The sequence below is a fragment of the Crinia signifera genome, chromosome 4, assembly GCF_055691185.1.
Source record: "Crinia signifera chromosome 4, ASM5569118v1, whole genome shotgun sequence".
Taxonomy (NCBI): Eukaryota; Metazoa; Chordata; class Amphibia; order Anura; family Myobatrachidae; genus Crinia; species Crinia signifera.
In genome coordinates, this window is record NC_139220.1 from 312791610 (window position 1) to 312813330 (window position 21721).

The window sequence follows — 21721 nt, forward strand, 5'->3', positions numbered from 1 at the left end:
CCTACTCATAGGCAAAGGCAGGGGGGGTTTCTGGTTGCCCGGAAACCCCCTTTTTTTGGCAAGTGCGTTAAATTATTACAACAATAGCACTGGTATATAATATGATCAACAGAGCTGCCACCACATCATGCAGTGTAAGGGACAGAGCAGAGCTGCTGCACATGCCCAGTGTACCAGCTCCTTCTACCACATTTACTGTATGTGTGGATCTGAGCCCTCAAACATAGCAATAGACCAGAGAGCAGCTGACAGGAGGAAGAGACAGGAGCCTTACCATGAAGTGGGAGATTGTGAGCTTAGAAAGTGCAGTACTGGTTCTATTATGTCTGTGTATTTATTTATTATTTGTTTAACCTTTTCTGACCACTTATCTTATTTAAATGTTTGAATCAGCCAATACTATAGACCTGGGGCAGCCAACTCCAGTCCTCGAGAGCTACCAACAGTTAATGTTTTCCAGATCTCCTCACAGAATCACATCTTTGAAAACGTGTCAGTGAGTAATGAGTGCACCTTTGCAGCAGCTAGGTTGTCTGGAAAATGTGAACTGTTGGTAGCTCTAGAGGGCAGGAGTTGGCTTCCACTGCTATAGACCATCTGTAGTGTTAAATATCAATACTGTATTCCCATACTTAATCCAATGCCTTGCGGAATGGGAGATTTTGGATTTGGAAACCCTCCTCTAAAAATCCTGCGTTTGCCACTGCTACTAGTGAGATCATTCCTAGAGACAATTACAGAATTCTCGCTGCAGTACTGAGAGGGCGGGGCTTACTGAATAGACAAAAAAAAAAAACTGAAAGAAAAAATAATAATAATTATTCGGCAACGACAGGCAGGCACTGCTAGTAGTAGGCCAATTCAGACCCATTAGTCCATATTTGACCCCTTTTCTGATGTTTGGGGTTTGTGCTAGTGCGTGTAAGAGCATGTGCAAACCCAGGGAGAGAACGGCTTCGGGGGCTGAAGCAGGGGACCGTCCAGTGTTTTATGATCGTTACTATAAAAACGCTGGTTGTTCCCCTGCGAACGCAAGAGCGGCGATGTCTGCTTAGGGTAGGCGGCGCACATCACATGACGTCGGTAATGAAAGTCATTACAGACTGACTTTTATTACTGAAGGGGAGAAAAATCATCATCATGGTCATCGACCGAATTTCTCTCGTCTTCGGCTGCGTTCGAGGGGATGGGTTCTAGTACACATCCCGTCACATGCTAGCGAGGGAATGCGGGTGTTCAGCGGGGCGGGGCGGCGCTGTTCGCTAGGCTGTGAGTATAGGTCTGAATCAGGCCCACAATTTTCTTTTTTTGTAATTCATCTTCTGTCCACTGGGGGTCCCTGTTGTACTTTGTACAGCAAATTGATTTTTGTTATTTTCAAATGATCCTAGTTGGTGAAGATTGATTTTTTTTTTACAGCTGGATGAAATGTTTGGAGGATCAGGTCTGGTTTAGGAGATAAGAGAACATTTTTCCATTGGGATTTGTTTTTTTAAACTTCTTTCTTTTTTCGTTTCTTCATTTTTTATTTTTTATTTTTTTGAGAAGATGGAGATAGAAGTAAAAGGAAAAATGGTCAAGAACTGATTTTCAGATTTTATTTCATTATTAAACCCTAATCTGACAAAGAGCTACGGATCGGAAAATAAATGGGGAAAATAGAAGTAAGGCCTAAAATCAAAATGTAACTAAACAAATTTATAACCAGAGGCTGGTCAACTAATATGGGTGACCCACCTGGCTCACATCACTTCAGTATTTCTCAACCCAAATTACCCCCATGATGCCCAAGTTTGGGTAATATATCGGATCATTTAATACCTATATGGTTGGTTTATGACTTCCAGACTTTCATTTCCTGTGATGCCGAAGGCATACTTGCCTACTTTTGTAAACTAGAATCAAGGAGATTCCAGTTGCACGCACCCGGCCAACAAGGAGGCGTGTCACACGTGAAAAACTCATGTTGACCTTTTGACTGTTGACCTTGCCATTATCGACCTAATGTTGTATCGACCTTATGACTGTGTGGACCTTAGCCATGTTGACCTAAGCCTTGCCGACCTTTAGTGGTCAACCCAATGCATGTTGACCTAAATAGGGTCGGAGTAGTGACTGTATCCCATCTGGCAGCTCCCTCACCTCTTTCCTGCCCCGGTATTCCATAATGTTTCATTCGCCCTTTGGGATTTACAAAACTAAGTTGGCACAATGTTGACCATTCTTCGGGCCTGCTTAGAACAATTGGTTTACCACCTAAGCCCCAGATGTGTGTCTTCCCTTTATTACCAATGGTGATGCCATCAGCAGAGCAGATTCAGATTCTTTGGGGCTAAACTTTTTCCGTCTGATATTCTAGTGCTTACAAAAATGTTTTGCATTTTGTTAATTTTTAGGTCACAGACACTTTTTTTAGTGTGTCTGTGCAGACACTATACATATTACAATAGCATTGTGTATAATAACATGTACTATGTGGACCATTCTGTCAGGATGCTTCTTTATAGAAACAAATTAAACCTTGACTCTTGTTTGAAGAACATGTAGAGCTGAAAAGTGTCTCCTAGCCTCATCTGTGGTAATGTGCACCTCGTTTATGTTTGACAACCTTTGAGATATTCCACTTTCAACTCGTCTGCCCTCCCCCCACCCCATCACACATTAGTGTCTCTTATTAGATCCTTCTGGATCTCAAACTCTTCTCTGTTTAAGATGGTGATATTGAAACTACGGTATAACACAGGGTTTAGGCTCCTATATTCCCTTATGGCCTCATAAAGTTTCCTTAGCACAGGGGCCAAAGGTTCAAAACCCCCTGTATCTGCTAGCCAATGGTTGTAATCCCACTGGTGCACAGCCAGGCGGTGAAGGTACTTGAGTGGTAGACCGGCACTTTGGTGGATTCTCAGCTCTTCAAGAGATTCTGACAGCATTTGTTCTGGACTGGGTATCTGGCATTTCCCTTCCAACACTGAAAGAAATAACTGAACCTGGCAGTGACATAGAGGGAACGGGACTACTATTTTGCAGGCTCCAATGAAGCACATGGTGGGGTAGCGGGCATGGATGAGGTGTTTGTAGAGAAGCGGGAGGTGACCCTGCCCTACGTCAGGTCCTACTACATCTTCATCCTCCAACAACTTAAGGTTAAAGATAGACATATTCTTATTAGACAGTACTTGTTCTCCATTCACCTCTAACTCTTCATTAGAATCCAGAATTGTCCCACAACCTTCCTCCTCACTCTCACAGGTCATGAAGCATTGTTTTCTTGTCCTCTCCCCACTACCTTCTTTCTCCTGGTTGACCGTTTGTTCCTCTGAAGGTAACAAGAATGGGAAGTTGTATTTGTAACCTGTGCAGAACATCAAGGTATCTGCCTTAATCTCTGTCCCATCTTCACAAATCAGAGCATCAGGGGAAGCACAGACCACTGGAGGTGCCAACGAGACATTTTGCGGTGGGGTCCAATGCAGTGGGACACCCCGGTGGCTCAAAGTGACATGCTTGGCATATGGAGATAGTTCAATGGCAATGTCCACTCCAGAAGGTCCTGAGCCCAGGAGAACCACAGAACGTGATGAGAAGACCTCTGGATATCGGTAAGAACTGCTGTGTAAAACTTGTCCTGGAAAAAGTAGGAACACCAAATGAAATAGGAGCTGTAAGTCTCACCACCTCAATAATACCAACCACAATCCACCAAGGTCTTGGGAACTCATAACTTTATTATTACAAATACTTTCATTAACAGTTGACCAGATGAAAATTAGCTTCCAGCAATTAACCCACTTCTACTAATCATCAACTAATTCTGTCGCCCGGACAAACTGCAAAAGCCTACCATCTACATGGCACTAGCGTGATTTCAGTGATATAGCCAATAGACTTATGGAACAAGTAACCTGGTTTTCCCTTTTAAAGGATTGTTCTAAATCTGGCAGCTATGTCCCTGGAATTTCTTCAGTGCCCCCATATCATTGGCTATTACATTAGTGTCAGTTGTTTAAATTCAAAGTTATTGGAGAGATGTCCTAATTACACTTTGTGGGATTGATTTGTATATCTAGGTAACACACTGAACATGTACTCTGTACTGCAGAGCATTACATCAATTGTGTGGGATTGATTTGTATATCTAGGTAACACACTGAACATGTCCTCTGTACTGCAGAGAGCATTACATCAATTGTGTGGGATTGATTTGTATATCTAGGTAATACACTGAACATCTCCTCTGTGTAATTTACAACAGTACCTAGCCTGTGTGTAGGGAGGAATTTATTTTTATTCTAAGTGATATATAGTATCCTGGAATGCTAGTTTTGTTTTTCTAAGCCACTTTTATTGCTATGTGTTGTAGGGGGTGGGGACTGAGTGAGTGGATTCCAATTATTGGGAATTGGGAACTCATGCATTGGTAGAGTACTTCAGTAGTCATTGCATACGGCTGTGGCCAGAGTTTATCAGTGGGCCGTTATTAAAGTGGGAAAACTGATTCATAACTACAGCGTTATACCAGCGTTACACCGAAGTGAAACCGAAGGACAAAACAACAACTGAGAAAACCAAAGTCTGCTTGGAGTGAGTTAAATTCATTCACACAACATACTACTCCTGGCTGCTTAATCTGGCAATTCAACCATAATATTATCATTTTACATCTGCAAACAACTTTTACTATCACTGTTAAAGCTTATTCTTGCACTGTCTGTTTTGAAAATGACCAGCTGTACCTCTAATGACCTCACCTCTCCTGCTCTTCCATGTGTCCCCCGACATTTTATTCTTGGCCCTCTTCTTCTCTTTCTCTATATGTCCTCTCTGGGGCCCTTATTCTGATCGCTGCGGCCGGATCCGAATATGCGGCCAGGACCGTACGTGCGAAACCCCGCCTTCCGTACGGATCGCCAACTCCGTCCGTACGCGGTAAGAAGCTGGCCGAACGGACAGCACGTGTATTTTTCATGGAATACGCCTCCTCCATCTCAGGGAACCTCCCCCATCATGCAGGGGATGGTCCACCAGCTCCCGCAACCTCAGACCACACGGACATTTTTCCGTGCAAAAGCAGGGATCTGGGCGGGCAGCTGACATCCGGCGCTCTCATATGTCCGCCCCCTACACGTGCGTCACGGCCGCATTACCATGCGTACGCCCAGCGTTTGCATGGGAACGCCCATGAAACGCAGGGCGTATGCATATGGTAATGAGCCCAAATAGCCTTTCACGCCCCTCTCCACCCCCTGTTCGGAGTGTTCACATTTCATGCGGGATTTGGCCATACGCCCCGATCGCACATGCGCAGAGACGCCTCTGCACATGCGCAGACACAAAACATCGGCGGCCCGAACGCACGCGGATATTACCGCACCAACCAGAATAAGGGCCTGGGTGAGCTTATGTGCTCACTCAACCTCCACTATCACATCTATGCTGATAACACTGATATCTACCACTCCTCTCCTGATCTCTCTCCCTCTATCCTCACTCATATCTCCAACTGTCTCTCTGCTGTCTACTCTTGGATGACCCAGCGCTTTTTAAAACTTAAAATATCAAAGACTAAGCTGTCATCTTCCCACTCTGCTGCATAAAACCTGACCATCTCTCATCCTAACCTACTGTTTATGCCCACTTCATTCCCTTTTGTATCACCCCTGTCAGTCTAACCCTCCGCTTTAGAACGGAGCTCTCACGAGCAGGGCCCTCTCTCCTCATGTGCCTTTCTTAGAATATATAAACCACTGCCACCCTGATGATTGCTTCAGTGTCCTGTCCCCTGATGCAACTATCCATATTAACCATGTACTTGTCCTAAACTGTCTTTTACTGTATTTTGTTATGTGTTTTGCAACTAACTATGCTCTGTAAAGCGCTGCGGAATCTGTGTGCGCTATATAAGAGACTGTTACTAAATAAATAATAAATTAGGAGAGATACCAGAAAACCTACTCCTAAATGCCATACAGACTGTAACATGGCGGTAAGGAACTGGTTGCCTTGTACTTTATCTCTTTATTCAAATACAAGTCCTGTCACTTTAAACAACTTAAAAAATGTGTGGAGAGTGACAAAAACTGGGGTCTGGTTCACAAGGCCACATAGATAGGTTGAACTCAATGGACTAACATCTTTTCTTCAGCCTTAATAACTATGTTACTATGTATGTTACCTCATACCTGTGAGGCCATGCCCCTTTTTTTATGGCACGGGGCCATGCCACTTTTTGATGGCAAGGGTGAACAGCACTTTCCCCCTGTGCCGGGTATCACCTAAGTTTGGGATGCCACTGCTTGTGAAGGTGCTGGATGATCTCATAATCTTAAGGCCCCCATACATTAGGCCGACTTGTCCTAGGGACAAGTCGGACCCAATTTACCTGCGAGCCGCCCGGCAGCTCCCCGGGAGGCTCACATACAATTTGGCACTTGATGTGCCATTTTTTACATGGGATAAATCGCATGCGATTTATCCCATGTAAAAAAAAAAAAACCCGGGGAGCTGCAGGGCGGTGAGGAGTAGTGGGGGTGGGCAGCGGCAGTAGTGGGGGCGGGCAGCGGCGGTGGGGGCGGGCGGCGGGTGCGGTGAGCGCTGCTGACCTGGCCGGGCAGTGTACTTACACATAGCAGCAGCGGGGACGGGATGCCTAGTGGCGGCTATTAGATTTTTAAAATACTTGTCAAATGACCGGCCGCTCTCTGATTGGCCGGAAAGCTCTCAGCCAATCAGAGAGCGGCCGGTCATTTGACAAGTATTTTAAAAATATAATAGCCGCCACTGCGCTGCCCGTCCCCGCTGCTGCTATGTGTAAGTACACTGCCCGGCCAGGTCAGTCAGCAGCACTCGCCGGTGCTCAGAGACCCGCTGCCCGCCCCACTGCTCCCCCGGTGTCTGCATGCATATGCCTGTCAGGTGGCAGGCATATGCATACAGGGAGGTCGGACGTGATCGTATGTACAGACCGTCCGACCTCCCTGATCCGGTCCGATGCGCACGGGACCGCGCATCGGATCGAATCAGATATCACACACATACGATTTTGGGACGATTTCACCCGATTATCGGCACAAAGTGCCGAAATCGGATGAAATCGTCCCAAAATCGCATAGTGTATGGGGGCCTTTAGGTTCTCAATTGGTGAGATAGGTAATCCTATATATTGAGGGCCACTTGTTAAGGGAACCAAGAATCAATAGCACATTGACACTGGCCGTTCCACGTGAAAAGCGTTTGCGCAGCAATGAGCAAGACGAGGCCTTCTTTGACCAATAATAAGGTGGACAATAGATTCACAATAGATCCCAGGTTAGGGAGTTGGGGGGCTAGAATGAATCTAATGCTCATAACGCATCAAAAGACAAATTTGTCCAACATGCTTAACATTTTTTATTTATTTTAACGTATACTCCACTACTGCCCCATATAAATGTTCAAGGCCTGGCGCCAGGACAAAACGAAAGCCATTTCTCACCTTTAAACTTCTCAATGCCAGGAATGTCGGGGATAAAAGTACGGGAGTAGTGTCTGTGGAGCCAGGAACACACAATTAGACATGAAGTCCATTGGTGGGAAATGGAATAAGGGGTCGAGGTGCAAGATTGAGAACAGGGTCACGTGCAGAACATTTTGAGAGAGTCCGCAAAAGATGTAAAGAAAAGGACAAAGAAGAAATCTTAGAACAAGGAAGATTTTGAGGAGAGCACGGTAAGAATGGTAGAGAACACAGGTGTCCAGATTTGAGAAGAAAACGATTGTTGTGGGTGGAAAAAAAAAAAACATGCTAGGAACGGAGATCATCAGAAGAACTTTGGGTTAGGAGAATGAGATGTGCCACTTACCCCACACACACCATGACAGCATCGAACCTCTGTGTCAAGAGTTCATCGTCATCCCGATAGTGGACCTTCACGTTCCAGGCAACCTTTCTCCAGTCCCCATCTCCCGGCACAGGAGAGACTGACATCACACGGCTGTTAAACTGGAAGACATGCAGCGATAGGGACTTAGATGTGTTGGTGGTAAAATGTAACTTTTAATGCAAAATTGTAAAATAAATGTTGGATGCATAGAGGGAGGTTTATCAAAGATTAGGGAGAGAGAAATAGTAGACAGAGTTAAAGTACTAACCAATCAACTTCGGTCATTTCTCAGGCTGTGTTTGAAAAATGGCAGTTAGGGGATGATTGGTTGGCACTTTATCTCTCAATAATATATGTCTCTCCAAGCATCACATGTTTATCTTTTTAGATCCTGTTGTGTTTCTAAATGCCCTGTGCTGATACTGCCACCTACTGGCTCTCTATACTGCCAGACCATGGACTAACCCTCAGCTGTTCTTTTTCTTTTCTCTGTAATTTCCCGCTGTGTGTTACACTAATGGGAATGTCTCATCCTGCCCCACTGTAACTTTTTGTAGATGGCTGTCTCTCCCGGTACTGTCGGGGGACAGGATAGGCAACACAGTGAATTAACAATGCAGTTGGTATCCAGTTAGTTCACTCTTCACTTTTATCCTTGTACATCTTATCACCATGAAGTGCTCATTTCACATTGCCACCAATTTAGTACGCCCAACATGGCTGCCTCAACCGGTGATCTGTGTGGTAAGAGGCAATGCATGGCTCGGATGACCTTGGAAGGACCAAGTTTTACTCTCTCTCTCTTATTATGTGTCATCTGGTCCATGCATTGTCTATACTGTCCAGTGTAATCATATGCAGTGGGTTTAAAAAGGTTGTCTCACCTGGACCTTGCATGGTCAGGATGAATAATCCTACAACCAATTACCCTAAATGGCTGCACCACCCTTTTTATTGTATCCAATAAGGTCATAGTTCCTTAGTTACTGTATTACATTCACATTATCTGTTAAACACCAATAACAATATAAACTTATTATTGGACAGGCCTATAGCGTGTAACCACAATGTTACCACCCAGTTGTCCATCTGAGATCCACCTATGATCCATCCGACACAGAAAAAGCCAGCGAAACACATGCGGTGTATACTAAAGCTCATACAAGGAGCCCAACTCAGAACCAGGTCCTAAATGTTCTTCTCGAATTACAAATAACCATAAATGACAGAAATAAACGTACGTAAAAGATCTAACAAAGTAAAATGATATAGGACAATTGAAAACTTTTGAGGGGCATTGGTCAATAATCACAATACTATTGGGTGTTCTTGGTTCGCTTCTCAGTTTAACACATTAGAGGTATCATCAAACATCTGGTCTTTGGACAATAGAAGGCCGAGGGAAGGAGGGAGGGGATATTTGACTTATTTAGGAAGACAAATACTGGAAAACATACACATAGGCAACACAATTATGATATACAGTGCATCTTTTACCTATTTCCGAACCCTGGAGATGTCTGTCTCCTGCTCCTACAGCTAGGAGGCCCTCCTAGCTGATCTTTGATAGACCCAATCACTGGTGCTGGCTTCCCTCAATCTATGGAAGATATTCAATCATCCACTTTCTCCCCTCTATCCATTATACACATGTTCCATAAATCCTGTTCTGAGCTTTAGGCGTGGCAGATCTTCGTAAGAACCTCCCAAACCCAAGGTGGAGGCCAGGGCCTGATTAAAGGTTCCAGGAGCCCTTGGCTAATACACATGTAGCTCCACTCGTAATGCTGCTAAACATACGTGTATGGGCGCTCAGTGACTCGCCAGTCATACTGCCCATGTGCATGTAACGGAGGGTATACAGCTGGCATGTAGGATCTAATGCTTGTGGCATGTGATGGAGACTTTGGCTTTAGGCTGTCCAGCTGGCACTGTAGAACAATGGCCCTTATTCTGGTTGACTCGCTCAGGTGCAAATTTTCACCCCTTGCGAGTCACTCTAACACCGCCTTACAAATGGTTAGCCGGCGCCACCCATTAGTACGCCAGGTTCATTCGTCCGGCACACGAATGGATGTTTTACATAAACATCCATTAGCATGCCAGTGGGAACCTCCCCCATCTTTCAATGTTCGCCGACCATCGAATGATGGGAAAGGCACACACATATGTACGGGTGGTCCATATGCACAAAGAAATGCAGTGATATGGGCGGGCAGCTGACATCCGGTTATGTCAGCTGTCTGCCCCCCCACCCTCACGACTGCATTACCATATGTACACCCACCGTTATCTTGGGAAAGCCCATGAAACGCTGGGCGTATGCATATGCTGATGCCCCTGGCCAGCACCCCATGCCCCTCTCCGCCCCCCGTTCGAAAGGCAGGGAGCGTGCACTCGGCGAACAGATTAAGCAAAGCTCCCATCGTATGCACAGAAATGCAGGGGCCAATGTACTGTACATAAAGTAATGGTTCCATCAGTAAGTTACATTGCCACAGCCATCTGGCAGTCACCTTACTAACTTTACCCCCCACAGTACATCGGGACGGGTGATAGCTAACAAGCATGGAATAAATAATCAGCCTATTGGTTAATCAGACACTGGTGGAGGAGGTCTCCTAAACCCTGATTGGTCTCACCTTGATGTGGGGCCGGACGGAAAATTTGTCTGTGTACTCCTCCAGGTATTTCAACACATCCGAGTGATGGACGAAGGACGGAAGCGAAGGGTCAAAGGGAAAATCCGGAAATTCCATGATCTCTTTAGGAAGGTTCGTCCTACAAGTATTGAAGGTTCTTATTATGGATCAATTGTTCTCCTACGTCTACATTCTGTGGCCTTCAGACCAGTATCCAACTAGACGGCCACATCTATTTAGGGGAAAGGGGTTCATTAACTACCCCTCTGGGGGGGCAATATTTATTTTCTCAAGGGCCATAAGCCAATATATATGCCCCCAAAATGTGGAAATAAATCTCAGGTTACAGGTACGGTTCATTAGCCGATGACTATTCCTTACCTCAGGTCTCTGTACATGGGGGAGTGGGAGTTGTCATCATTTTCCGATAGGTCCTTGTACACCCAGGTCCCCCCCACTTGCCCGCTCATCTCAAACACCACAGGAGGCTCAAAGGTCACAGGTCGTGCCAGGATGTGTCGAGCACTACATAGTCCAGCAGCTCCTGCCCCGATCACAGCTACGCGTAACCTACTAGAGGCCATGGCTGCCGGTTACGCTGTCAGGAAGAGAGGCACAAAACAATGAATGATAAATCTGGTGAGTTATAATACATTTCCTCTGCAGAGCAATCGGTGGAAGTATAGGGTGGGGGGGGGAGGGGCGCGACGACGACCTCATATGCCAAGTAGAAAGCCAAAACTCTGTATTGAGTAAACAAGTCTCTTCAGACGTTAAGGATAAGGATTATTGGGTGTGGTATAGGGTTCCGACAGTCGGGATCCCGACTGGCCGGACTCAGACATTATGATGAGCGCAATAAAGCCCCTTGCGGGCATGGTGACTCCATACGCTAGCCACCTATTCTATTCTCCTCTATAGAGGTCGTGGACCCCCACAAGGGAGAATAGCTTGTGGCCGTCGGGAACCCGTCTGTTGGTGTTTTAACAGTCGGTATCCCAGCAGGGCCGCCATCAGGGAGGGGACTCCACTCCTGGGCCCAGAAGTAAGGATGCCGACCCTGGATTGGTGGACACGGACAAAGCACTGGCGCATTTTGAAATTGGTGCCAGTTGTAGTTTGCGAACCATCAGCTAATCAGGGGTCAACACAAGGGGGTCACTGCCTATGTGGTATATGGTCATTGGGTCACCAGCAAGTAGGTGGGCAAGCATTAGGTCAACACCATTAGGTCGACATGCAGGTAGGTCGACATGACTTAAGGTCTACAGGGTCATTAGGTCGTACTTGCCTACTTTTTTTTCCCTCCTCTCTGGGAGAAGCCCGGATAGTACATATCAGGGGGCGGGACAAGGCTGATGTCACCAAGCCCCGCCAAAATGGCAGTCAGACGTGGCAATTCGGGGGTACGAGGATTGGGGGAAGGGCTAAATTGAGTCAAAATTAGCGATTCGCGTCATTTTAGCCCCACCCCTTCTCTGCGGACACGCAAAATCCGGTATTTGGTGGGGGGGGGGCTGGAAGGGGAGCCGGCGAGTATGGGTAATCGCCGGCCGACGGAATGTCCGCCCCCCGCTGTGTCAATCCCGGCATTTGCATGTGTACGCTGACACATCCTCCCGCATGTGGCTGCACGAGCGATAAATCATTCGATGGTGGCCGACCATCGAATGTTTTTTTCCCGTTCACTGATAAAAGCCTAAACTGACTTTTATCTTGGCCGGAGATGGCTGAATTCTGGGCGGGCGCTGACGTCATGTGACGACTGCGTTCCCCTGTACCAGCCCCCTGTCTGCTCCCTTTCCTCCCCTTGCCGAAGGCTTTCACACAGGGGTCTGCACCTGTGTATATTCGCACGTACGCAGACCCGCACAATCTGAAACGTTTCCGCCCCAACAGATCAAATCTGAATCGTGCCCCAAAACTGTTCAAATATCATCATTTTTTTCCCTATAGCACCACTCACCCATGAGACTGTGGCTTGTGGAATACTATGTCCATACGTACACACACACACACACACACACACATTGCGATGTACTTACGGCCTGCGGAGTGCACACACAGCTTCTGCCACTACCGACACTGGTGGATATTGAACCTTGTGCCGGGGTGACTCATTGACACAAGCTCTGCCCACACTGCGGGTTAATGCTAGAAGCTGGCACTCTCAGGAGATAGCAAAATAAAGAAGGGATCTTAGAAAATGTGCCCCACCATCACTTCCATGGCGCAAAGGTAGCAGCTGACCAGACGTGGGGGAGTGCTACATGGCTGCAAAAGTAAAACACACACAGGTTAGGCCGCACTGTGTCAGTGATTGGATGTAACCGCCAAATATATAGGTTTATAAACCATGCAGGATGCTGCGCAAGACTACTTACACCTCCAAGCCGGAATAGCTTTGGTTAAACATTAAACATAGCTAGACATTACTCACTGCTTGTTGCCATATTTCTGTGACAATCCATCCCACATGTTTTGTCAATGACTTACAAAGCAGTACACATTGTTGGTTGCTATCACAGTATTATTATCCTACAGCATGATGGTCGACAGTCATTAGGTTGACACCATTAGGTCGACATGGGAAAAGGTCGACATGGGTCTAGGTCGACATAGGAAAAGGTTGACATGGTTCTAGGTCGAAAGGTCATTAGTTCGACATTGTCTAAGTCGACAGTCAAAAGGTTGACATGGGTTTTTTTCACTGTTTTTCGAGCCGACATGTGCCGACAGGCGGTATTTCATGCCCTACCATCCACTAGGGCGTGGTGGGAGAATAAAATAGTGTGCCAAGATGCATTGCGAGCGCAGCGAGTGCACTTTAAACTGTGTCCATGTCAACTGTGTTGACATTCAGGTAAAAAAACTGCGAAAAACCTCATGTCGACCTAAACATTATCAAACTAACGACCTGTCAAACTAATTACCTTTCGACCTAGAACCATGTCGACATTTTCCCATGTCGAAGTAGACCCATATTGACCTTTTCCCATGTCGACCAAATGATCCCAACCCTTTTGAAGTACAGTTAATGTGCGATCACAGCCGTGCGACCCGGTCTGAATTATGCCTTCAGTCCAGTCAGGCGCGAGTTTGCGAACATGACCTTGTTTCATGAAATTCGCAGACTTGGCACGAATGGGCATACCTGAGCGATGGGAGATACAATTAGAAATTAGGGATGGCCATCGACCACCGATGAATCAAAATCATCGATGGTTTATGGCCGATGTTGAATACTTTTGCCATCGATGGGTATAGAACCAGTGGATTCCCTCCATCGATGGCACAGCAAAACCGAAGTTTTGCTTTTGTTTTTTTCAATGTGCCGGGACACTGAGCAACTCTCCGCCCCCGATGCAGTGAAGCCCTGCCTTCGTGTTTTCATTGGCCCGCAGCCAAAAAATGGATGACCTTCGATAGGTAAAAACAACGTTGGTCATCCATTGCATGTTTAACACTATCGATGGCCAGTTGCAGTATTGCCATCAATGATCATCGTTGCGATGGCCATCCCTATTAGAAATGCAAATTTGCGGCGAGGGTGTGTGAATTTTCTGCAACATGCGATCTGGGAAAATTGTATGAAAAAATGGGGAGACCGTTCTGGTCCCCCAAAAAAGTGACAATTTTTTTTAGCACAAATCATATAGAAGGCTGTTCGTGGGCATATGGAAAGTAGTGGACTCTTTTAAAAGATGTCAGATGGAGGATGGGTGAATTCTTTAGAAAAAAAAAAAGTAAAAAATTCTAGAACGTAAAATAAATTTGTTACAAAAGATTTAAAATGTAAAAAATGATCAAAAGCAATCGCTTTTTAAAAAAAATAAATCATTTAATTAAAGTTCGGGTGCACAATCTAAGCAAAAATTGATTGTAGGGTAATTTGGGGCCAGGAGCCAAATGTAATAGGGTGCGAGAATCAGAGATTGTGAGAGATTAATAATGACATATCATTTTTGGAGTTAAAATATATAATTGGGGTCAAATTGGGTTCGATAATCAGAAAGTGAGAGATTTTGGGAGAGTTTTCTCTTTTTTTTTTTAAAGTGGCAATCATTTACATGGCAAAATCAACCTGGTTTTGCAGTAATCTACACACCTCCGCCTCATCTGACTTTTACAATATACAGTGCTGTGTTTTTCTAATAGCTTATTACTATGTACTTTTAGTCATGCTTTCTGCTTTATCTCAGTTGACACAAAGCTGCATTTCACATAGGGCCCATTTATAAAACTAGGGTGACCAACTCATCCCTTTAATCCGGGACACATATTAATTACACAGGTTCTGTGGCTGGCTTTCACCTGGTTTTAAACTGCCACACCTGAAGACTCCATTTCACCTGGTTTTAAACTGCCACAGAACCTGTGTAATTAATATGTGTCCCGGATTAAAGGGATGAGTTGGTAACCCTAGATAAAACTCATTGTGAAGATAACTGACGCTCCAGCCAATCAGCTCCAACCGTCAGGTGTTCAGCTTTGGTCTTGTTTGAAAAATTACAGTTGGGAGCTGATTGGCTGCAGCGCCATCCTATAACACGCAGGGAGTTTTATCACTGGTTGATAAACGGGGCCCATAGAATGCAGCTGGTGTTATAGCCCAGGGGAACACAAACCGAGACACAAAGGGGACAGTACACACAAACAGTAATGTCATTATATGTTACTGGGGCTGAGGGATCTCTCTTACTGGTAGTCCTGACAGTGTCCCCCCCTTCTTCTGACAGTCACCAAGTACAGACTCAGCGACAACAACTCCTTACTCCAGGCCCAAACTCCAGAGCACGGCCTATTGGGTGCAGGCATGCATGAATAATTCAGCTGCAGTGCATTTTGGGAGTTGTAGTTTCGAGGGTCGGTCTGCAAAACAACATGCTCAAGGCAGCAAGCTGCCTGCACTTAAAACACATCATAACTAACACCCAGCTTCAACAAGAGTATTTATTAACCCTGTGCCGCATGGAATTTTTACAGCAGCTGCAAACTGACATAGGCTACGCTCTACCCCACAGGTTCTCAAAGTTGGTCCTCAGGCTATACCTCAGGACCACACATGGTGCATGTTTTGCAGGTCTCCTCACACAATTGCAAGTGAAATAATTGGCTCCACCTGTGGATCTTTTAAAATGTGTCAGTCAGTAATGAGTGCACCTGGGAAACGTGCACTGTGTGGGGTCCTGAGGACCGAGTTTGGGCTAAGCCCAGACAAATTCTTAGGAGAGAATTTGGTACTTGTTTTCTAGCAGAGCGCCCACTAAGCAAATTGCTTAGCGGGCGATTCTGCGTAAGAAAATTGCATCGCATGCTGTTTTTGCGTGCGATGCGATTTTCCTTTGTAACTTATTCACTGCTATTTTTTCCCCTCGGGCGCTGCGATCACATCGAACGCGTCCTTCCGACCTTTTAACGGATTACGTTACATGTATTCTATATAAAATCAACTCCACCCCGACGTGGATAGTGGGGGTATGAAACGGTCGGGAGGACACGTTCCGCCGCCGCTCGCCAGGCTTCGGGGTGGCGTGGATACTGGGGGGGTGCCTCAATCTCATTGCATCTCATTCAACTATATTGTAAAGTAAATGGCATCGCACCCTATACAATCGCATGCGATTTTGCAGTACAACGCGATCGCATGCAATGTGATGCGATCGCACTGCCTGGGGCGGAAAAATAGCAGTGAATAAATTACATAGGAAAATTGCATCGCATCACATGCAAAAACTGCATGCGATGCGATGCAATTTCACTACGGTACCGTACGTAGTAAAACTGGGCGCCGTGCTAGGAAACAAGTACAGAGAATTCAATTGCCGGCAAAGGGGGTGATTTGTGGTTGAAACGTCAGCAATGGCAGCCCCACTCCCCGCCTCCGCCTGGCCCGATTCACGCCACATTCGCTCAAAAGCGCTCGCTACCCTACATACAGCAAAATTCTTACACGTGTTCACATACTGTAATTGTCAGACCACTTTAGTGCATAGAGCTATTTGTCAAAGCTTGGAGAGAGATAAAATTGTGTGGGAGATAAAGTACCAGCCAATCGGCTCCTGAATTACAGGCTGTCTTTGAAAAATGACAGTTGGGAGCTGACCAGTGGGCGTGTATGGGCACCACCTAGGTGTCACCCTCCGAGGGGTAACACCAAAACAGCAGATCCGCAACAAGTTGGGCCTTGAGGCCACACCCCTTCACTTGAGGCCACACCCCTTTTGGGTGGCACGCACTGAAGATCCAGCGTAAAAAGGGTCCTTATTGCCCGCACAGGGTGTCTGGGAACAGTTAGAGGCTGCCTGGTTTGTACTTTATCTCTCACAGTTTTATACCTTACCCAGCTTTGATAAATACCACCCACAGCCTGAATCTTGCAGCTCAATAAATCCCTTATATGCAGGTAATAACATATAAATGTGTGAGGCTCAATGGGATCTGTACCAAAGCCTGGAGAGAGATAAAGTAGCCCAACTTGTTTCATCCACTCGGGGGTAATGTTACACTGCAGGACCCAGCTCCTGTCACGGAGGAGGCGCTGGCACTTTGGTGTCACCCCTCCGAAGGCTCACGCCCCCCACTTGTCACACAGCTGCTGTCACTTTTCAAGCACAGGGGTCTATTCACTAAGCCTTGGAGAGAGATAAAATGGACAGAGATAAAGTACCAGTCATTTTTGTAAAGGCAGCATGGCAGTTAGGAGCTGATTGGCTGGTGCTGTATCTCTCCCCCCCCTCCTCAGTGTGAGGTATTACAGTAATATAACGTACAGAGCGGCTCGTAGACAGCCAGACGGGGATGCGGTGATGATCCCGGCAGAGGGGATGCCGCAGTCAGGGTACCAACGCCGACACATATAACATAACTATGCAGGGATATGGGTCATGGGGTCCACCACTGAAGGTCGACACCTGAAACAGGCTCGGAAAGGTCGACACAAGCATTCGGTCGACAATGGGAAAGTCTAAAAGGTCCGTGTGGGTTTTTCATATTCTTTGTCCCTAATGTCGACACAGTCGACATGAACACCGTCTAAGTGTACCTCATCCCCTGGCATGGCGTGCTGCGATCGGCACACTATTATATTCTCACACAAGGCTGTAGTGGATGGTAGGGTATGAAATGCCGCCTGTCGGCACATGTCGGCTAAAAATAAAAAAGGGAGAAACTCACTTCAAACTTTTGATGGTCAGCCTTCCCATTGTCGACTTAATACTTGTGTCGACTTTCCAGCCCTGTCGACCTTTGCCATGTTTCATGTGTTGACTTAAGGCCCGTCGACCTTCCGTGGTCGACGCAATGCATGTCGACCTTGATAGGATCGACCTAATGAGTGGATCCCTTATTCGGGTCATGAGCGATGGGGGGGTTAGGGATAGGCTGTGAACCCTCTGTGTTCCTACCACTGGCACGGTGGGAGTGTTTTGCCAGAGTGGGTGTTGGGTTTGGCTTTAGAGGCGCCGAAGCTCTGGGACACCCCTAAGCATATCCCAAAAAACACAGAATAATGTACAATGTGAAGTACAGGTTTTCAATGGGATAAAAATACAATAAACATATCCAAATGTAATAAAATGGGCAAAATTCTCATATAGATCCACTAGGGGCCGTGCAGGAGTGAGCACTGAGACAGGTACAATTTACCGGAACTGGTCTGGGGTCAGAGGAGAGGGAGGAGGGTAGAGGAGAGGGTTAGGCTGCAGGTAGGGAGGAGGGTAGAGGAGAGGGTTAGGCTGCAGGTAGGGAGGAGGGTAGAGGAGAGGGATAGGCTGCAGGTAGGGAGGAGGGTAGAGGAGAGGGATAGGCTGCAGGTAGGGAGGAGGGTAGAGGAGAGGGATAGGCTGCAGGTAGGGAGGAGGGTAGAGGAGAGGGTTTGGCTGCAGGTAGGGAGGAGGGTAGAGGAGAGGGTTAGGCTGCAGGTAGGAAGGAGGGTAGAGGAGAGGGTTAGGCTGCAGGTAGGGAGGAGGGTAGGAGGAGAGGGTTAGGCTGCAGGTAGGGAGGAGGGTAGGAGGAGAAGGTTAGGCTGCAGGTAGGGAGGAGGGTAGAGGAGAGGGATAGGCTGCAGGTAGGGAGGAGGGTAGAGGAGAGGGTTAGGCTGCAGGTAGGGAGGAGGGTAGAGGAGAGGGATAGGCTGCAGGTAGGGAGGAGGGTAGAGGAGAAGGTTAGGCTGCAGGTAGGGAGGAGGGTAGAGGAGAAGGTTAGGCTGCAGGTAGGGAGGAGGGTAGAGGAGAGGGTTAGGCTGCAGGTAGGGAGGGTAGAATAGAGGCTTAGGATCAGTCACGGATCCAGAGGGGGAGCTAAATTACAGTTCAAAATTCAGATAGGTAGGAAACACCAACTGCCAGTGAGTCGGTCTTGAATGGCAGTTGGTGGCAGTGGGTGTTGCTCCCCTATTTGAATTTTGTACTGTGCTGTAGCCCCTCCTCTGGAGCCTCCCCTGGTTAGGATGCACACCTACAGTATGAGGTGTCAGGATCCTCAGAATTTGGGTGCCGCTGGTTTTCAGAAGCGGCACCCAATTAGCCCTATTAATAAAATGTAACATTGATACTGAGTGCATGCGAACGGACCGGGGGCCTGATTCAGAGTTTATCGAAAAAGCAAAAAGGGCACAAACCATGCTGCACTGCAGGTGGGGCAGATGTTACAGGGGCAGAGAGAGTTAGATTTGGGTGAGTTATTTTGTTTCTGTGCAGGCTAAATATTGGCTGCATTATTGTTACACTGCAATTTAGATTTAAGTTTGAACACACATCACCCAGATCTAGCTCTCTCTCTCTGCACCTGTTACATCTGCCCCACCTGCGGCGCAGCATGGTTTTGTCCATTTGAGAAAGACTTTGCTTTTGAGTTCAACTCTGAATGAGGCCCCGGTAACCCGGTATGGTTGACTATTTGCAACCTTATATGCCATGCATGCTGCAATACATATGCCCATGTGTAAGCATTGCATCAAGGCTGCCCATAAGTACAGGTAGGGAGGAGGGTAGAGGAGAGGGTTAGGCTGCATGTAGGAAGGAGGGTAGAATGAACTGCAATTTAGATTCCACACCCCACCCAAATTGCTCTGCACTTTACATCTGCCCCATCTACAGCGCAGCATGTCCAGAAGCGGCCCCTTATGATACCACGCATCAATTCACCGGCACAAAAACATTCTCATTCCATTCTATCAGCATACAGAGCTGTTGTTTAATAAAGGACGGAACCAGAGATCGCTCCGTCGATCATTAAATCATTTAGTGTGATGGTCCGGGCAATGGGAAATCACCCGACTATTGCCCATCGTACAGGTGTGCACTCGGCCTGCGGACGAACAAATCAAAATGGAAAGCTGTGAAAATAAATCATTTATCATTGTATCATCAACAAGACAAAAAAAAATATATAGTAACTTCTCGGCACCCAAATATACTGAATTGTATAAATAAAATAACAGTGCAATTGCTTTGATATAAGGTAATGTCCCTGGTGGCTCACCAGCTATTGTGATATTACAAGTCCTTGGAAGAAAGGGGGGGGGCAGAATAGAGGTAAAAGGAGGGCGGAGTTTGTGCTTCAAGTGGGCGTCAGATGTTCCTCCTTCTGTTTCAGCAGTCCCAGGGGCAGAAGGAAAGGGTTCAGAGGGCAGAGGCCCACGTCCTTCCAGCTGGTTGCCTGCGGCTGGGTTTGTGTCCCCTCTGTATCCGAGGGCCCAGACTTGGGTTGTGAGTTCAGGTGAGCATAGGTCTTATACAGGAAGCTGCCGATTTCAGGAGTGTCCAGCGACTGAAACTGGTCCGGGATGCAGTGAAGTAGCCGCAGGAGAACCGCAGACTCTGGAAAAACACAACGCAGATAAACTGAGGCCGCTACACATCTAACAAGTATTGCAGGTTCCGATCTCAAATAAATAACCCAGAAACATCTCATAGTCAGCAGCATCCAACAACTATTACTGTGTGACTACACATCCCAGCAAGCCCTGCCAGAATTAGACTGAATATTTACCACATTCGGACAGCTTTGGAAGTTCGTCTCCTCTAGCGGCTTTCGACAGATATTTGTAAATATTTTCAAAGTCCAAACTCAGCCAGTCATCCTTATTGGCAGGTGCAGTTGGCTCCTCCCCCGAGGAACCAGGTGCCTCCTCTGAAGAGCCTTTCTGCTGCTGCACACTTCGGTCATGAGAAGCTGGAACACCGGTTGCCCTCGCTTTAGGGTACTTGCTGGGGATTGAGTGATGGAGGTTTGCAGGTTCTGTGGCTGCTATAGTCAGGATCTGGAACAAGGAGAAGAATAAAATAAGATCACATCCCATGTATACATGAGCGGACACCAGTAGAGGAGGAGCGGGTTCAGTGAATGATGGTGGAAGGGTCATTACCTGCGAGAAAGCAGTCGTCACGGTTTCTTCTGTCGGGTCAGACATCTTGCTGGCTAAGTCTGTCCAAAGCTTTCAGGGAAACATTAATTAAAAGAGGAAAATAACAAGTTAGGTATCAGGAAAATAATCGTTTCTCAGGGGGGCTGTGCAGGACCCTCCTAAACATTTACCTCGATGGGTGCAGAACTCTGAGGATTCTGGTCTTTCTTCTCCTCAGACCATTTCTCATACTCCGTCTGTACGGCCTCCCGGGCAGCCCGACCCCGTAACCAGGCAATGTATGAGGAGACCTGGAATATACCGCACACAAATAAGGAAAATGTTATTAATATATAATAAACGAGTGGTGAGGTCGACAGTCAAAAGGTGAGGTTTTCATTTTTTTTTTGTCCTGAATGTCGTCGTAGTCGACATGGACACCGCTTGCCATGCTTTGGGCACTATTGCATTCTCCCACCACGCTGTAGTGGATGGTAGGCACATGTCGGCTCAAATGAAAACATGAAAAACTTATGTGGACCTTTTAACTATTGGCCTTGCCATTGTAGACCTAATGCAATCAACCAATCGGGTTCCTTCGGCGATGGCCGGTGCTACAACACTTCAGCCACCAACCTCTTCCTGACTGCGCCCCTGAACCTGGGCCTCCGGAACCTTTTTCCCTGCCTGGGATTTGAGGGCCTTCAGGAGCTCCATCTTTTCCTTGCCTGTCCATGAGAGGCGGAGGGGTACGGGGCGCGCTGGGGCTTTGTCCTGGACCTCATAGCGCACGGGAGCAGAACGTCTGCGTAAGGGAGGCTTCATGATGCTGGGCCCTGCAACGGAGAATGCAGTGTTCATATTTATAT

The 21721-nt window shown here is 46.8% G+C and overlaps 2 protein-coding genes across 6 annotated transcripts in view; both read right to left on the bottom strand.

Annotated features, from left to right (window-relative positions):
* Positions 1 to 1584: 1584 nt before the first annotated feature.
* Positions 1585 to 15839, bottom strand: LOC146075848 (uncharacterized). 4 transcript variants are annotated; one of them, XM_083185497.1, is made up of 7 exons: positions 15207 to 15838; positions 12550 to 12778; positions 10886 to 11102; positions 10505 to 10643; positions 7842 to 7981; positions 7475 to 7527; positions 1585 to 3628 (listed from the first exon to the last, which is right to left on the bottom strand). In XM_083185497.1, the coding sequence occupies exons 3-7, from the start codon at positions 11086 to 11088 to the stop codon at positions 2655 to 2657; spliced, it is 1509 nt and encodes a 502-aa protein (XP_083041623.1). In that variant the 5' UTR covers positions 11089 to 11102; positions 12550 to 12778; positions 15207 to 15838; the 3' UTR covers positions 1585 to 2654. The 4 variants fall into 4 exon arrangements, with proteins under 4 accessions (XP_083041623.1, XP_083041625.1, XP_083041624.1 ...); XM_083185499.1 differs by lacking the exon at positions 12550 to 12778 and having other exon boundaries at positions 15207 to 15839; XM_083185498.1 differs by lacking the exon at positions 15207 to 15838 and having other exon boundaries at positions 12550 to 14762.
* A 4005-nt stretch (positions 15840 to 19844) lies between these two features.
* SNAPC2 (small nuclear RNA activating complex polypeptide 2) overlaps positions 19845 to 21721 on the bottom strand; it is a 2975-nt gene continuing 1098 nt past the window's right edge. For both annotated transcript variants that reach the window (XM_083185502.1, XM_083185501.1), the window contains exons 2-6: positions 21489 to 21688; positions 21044 to 21163; positions 20874 to 20942; positions 20498 to 20768; positions 19845 to 20325 (exon numbers count right to left, since the gene is read on the bottom strand). In XM_083185502.1, the coding sequence (XP_083041628.1) occupies positions 20066 to 20325; positions 20498 to 20768; positions 20874 to 20942; positions 21044 to 21163; positions 21489 to 21677 (909 nt within the window). In that variant the 5' untranslated portion in view covers positions 21678 to 21688 and the 3' untranslated portion in view covers positions 19845 to 20065. The remainder of the gene's footprint in view (positions 20326 to 20497; positions 20769 to 20873; positions 20943 to 21043; positions 21164 to 21488; positions 21689 to 21721) is intronic.